We start from the raw sequence: 2,333 nt of genomic DNA on the forward strand, positions 1-2,333 counted from the left end.
ATATATATATATATCTATCTTTTTTATCTATATATATATGTATATATATATGAGGTGTGGAGCATCACAGCCATGAGCTGAGAAGGATTCTTTGAAGTTTGAATAAGTGTAACAAAAGCAATAATAGACAAGGAAAAGTGAAGTTTCGTACTAATTGATACATAATGTCTGGTTTGATTCCAGGATCGTAAAGAAAGAAGACGAAAAGCAAAAAAATAATAATCCCTGAAAATTCGAAATTGCAAGTATTTGGAATATGAAAACTGTAAAGGTTGGGCCTATAAGAATTGATGCATTTGGAACTTTAAGCAAAGATATAAAGAAATGGTTGAAAGAAATTGGAACTTTTGCAGAAAGTTTGCCTCTTACGGACAGGAAAGATTATCAGGCGGGTTTTAAGCACATGAAAGACTACTGAAAGCTGGTGGATACCTAAGGTTACAGGTAGTAATTTGCTGCCCACATAAATTCCACAAGGAATAAAACCGAACCTGAGTCAAATCAATAATCAATAATCAATAATAATAATAATAATAATAATAATAATAATAATAATAATAATAATAATAATGATTTTAATTTTTGGCTCAAGGCCAACAGGGGGAGGGGTTAAGTCGATTACATCGACCCCAGTATTCAGCTGGTACTTATTTTATCGACCTCGAGCGGATGAAAGGCAAAGTAAACCTCTGCGGAATTTGAACTGAGAAGGTGAAGACGGACGAAATGTCGCTAAGCATTTTGCCCGGTGTGCTAACGATTTTACCAGCTCGCCGCCTTAATAATAATAATAATAATAATAATAATAATAATAATAATAATAATAATAATAATAATAATAATAACAATAGGGCTACTAAAAGACGAACTTGCAAGAATGTGGGCAATGTAGAGGGTAGTTTTTATCCCGATATTTGTATAGGAACACGGAGCACTAACAGCCAGGTTCGAAAAATGTATCGGAGAAATAGGAATTGCGACGAGGCTGGAGCAGCCCCACCACTTCCCAAAAAACCGCTCTGTTGGGAATAGCTAGGATTTTGAGATTGGTTCTTAGGTGTTAACTGATTTCCATGATAAGTTAACATTCAAAGTACCAAATCTTATAATTTGCAGAAAGAGACCCTGTGATACCTCTGACTACAGGTTGCTATCCGCGCTCACAAAATCAACCAGAGCACGTAAGGCCGGCCCGGTACTAAGGCAGCTGAAATAAAGTTATAATGAAAGCAAACCATAAATAATAATAATAATAATGATAATAATAATAATAATAATAATAATAATAATAATAATAATAATAATAATAATAATAATAATAATAATAATAATAATAATGATAAACACTATGTGCAAATCTAAATATATGGAACCCTAGGCATAACACCTACATGAACTTCTAACTTGTTGTCTCTTGAGGTCTCTGAGTGAGACTTGGATCCAACTTGTACAAATGCAAAACAAAAGTCAAACAAAATAATAATAATAATAATAATAATAATAATAATAATAATAATAATAATGCACTTACCTTTTGATTTGATCCCTGTTCTGACATGGGTGTCGCTCGTTTACCGCCAATGGGACAGTTTCGGAAATAGCAACCATCTGTAGTGGCAATGAAGAAACTGCATACTGTGAACAACACGAACAAAAGTTGGACGATGGCGAAACAATTTTGAGACATTTTCACAGTTGTTGTGTATAAATTTTTGAGATATAGATATAGAAATAAATGTATATTTATAATTACAAATATGTATTATTGCTGCGTATGATCAAGACAACTTTATATATATGTATATAAATATATATAAAGATATATGCTGTATACTATGCAAATATATAAATAAATCTCTTGTTTAATTCTTGTGTAGCTGTTATTTCTTGTTGTATTATCTAGATATATTTTTTCTTTGCTTGTTCTCTTAACCACTTCTTCCGACTGACTTCGGCAGAATATAAAGGCTAACTAGTCTTGTAAGACAATGTCACTGCAGTTTCATTACAAGCGCCTGTTTGTCTTTTTCTAAACACTTGCTTGTTTGTATATTTTTTAACAGCTGATATTATTTATTTGTATGTGTATGTGTGTGTGTGTGTGTGTAATGTGTATATGTATGTGTGCGCGCGTGCGTATGATTTATTACTATTATTTTTTTTTTATGCAAAGGGGCCGTAACTTACTAAATAAATTCTTCGTTAATTAAATATTTCAGTCTGTGGGCTGGGCAGTTAGTTATACGTAGGTTATAAGTCTGACAAGATAATGTAGTTAACCTGGTGGCAGTGGTAGTGGTGGTAGTGGTGATAGTGGCGGTGGTGTTGGTGCT

The 2,333-nt window shown here is 32.7% G+C and overlaps 1 protein-coding gene across 2 annotated transcripts in view; it reads right to left on the reverse strand.

Annotated features, from left to right (window-relative positions):
* The window catches only part of LOC106869949 (terepressin/terephysin), a 111,106-nt gene extending 109,074 nt beyond the window's left edge, over positions 1-2,032 (reverse strand). The window contains exon 1 of one of the 2 annotated variants that reach the window (XM_014915903.2): positions 1,532-2,032. In XM_014915903.2, the coding sequence (XP_014771389.1) occupies positions 1,532-1,687 (156 nt within the window). In that variant the 5' untranslated portion in view covers positions 1,688-2,032. The remainder of the gene's footprint in view (positions 1-1,531) is intronic. The other variant, XM_014915895.2, reaches the window with a different exon arrangement.
* Between the last annotated feature and the right edge of the window lie 301 nt (positions 2,033-2,333).

Source organism: Octopus bimaculoides, chromosome 22 (assembly GCF_001194135.2).
Source record: "Octopus bimaculoides isolate UCB-OBI-ISO-001 chromosome 22, ASM119413v2, whole genome shotgun sequence".
Taxonomy (NCBI): Eukaryota; Metazoa; Mollusca; class Cephalopoda; order Octopoda; family Octopodidae; genus Octopus; species Octopus bimaculoides.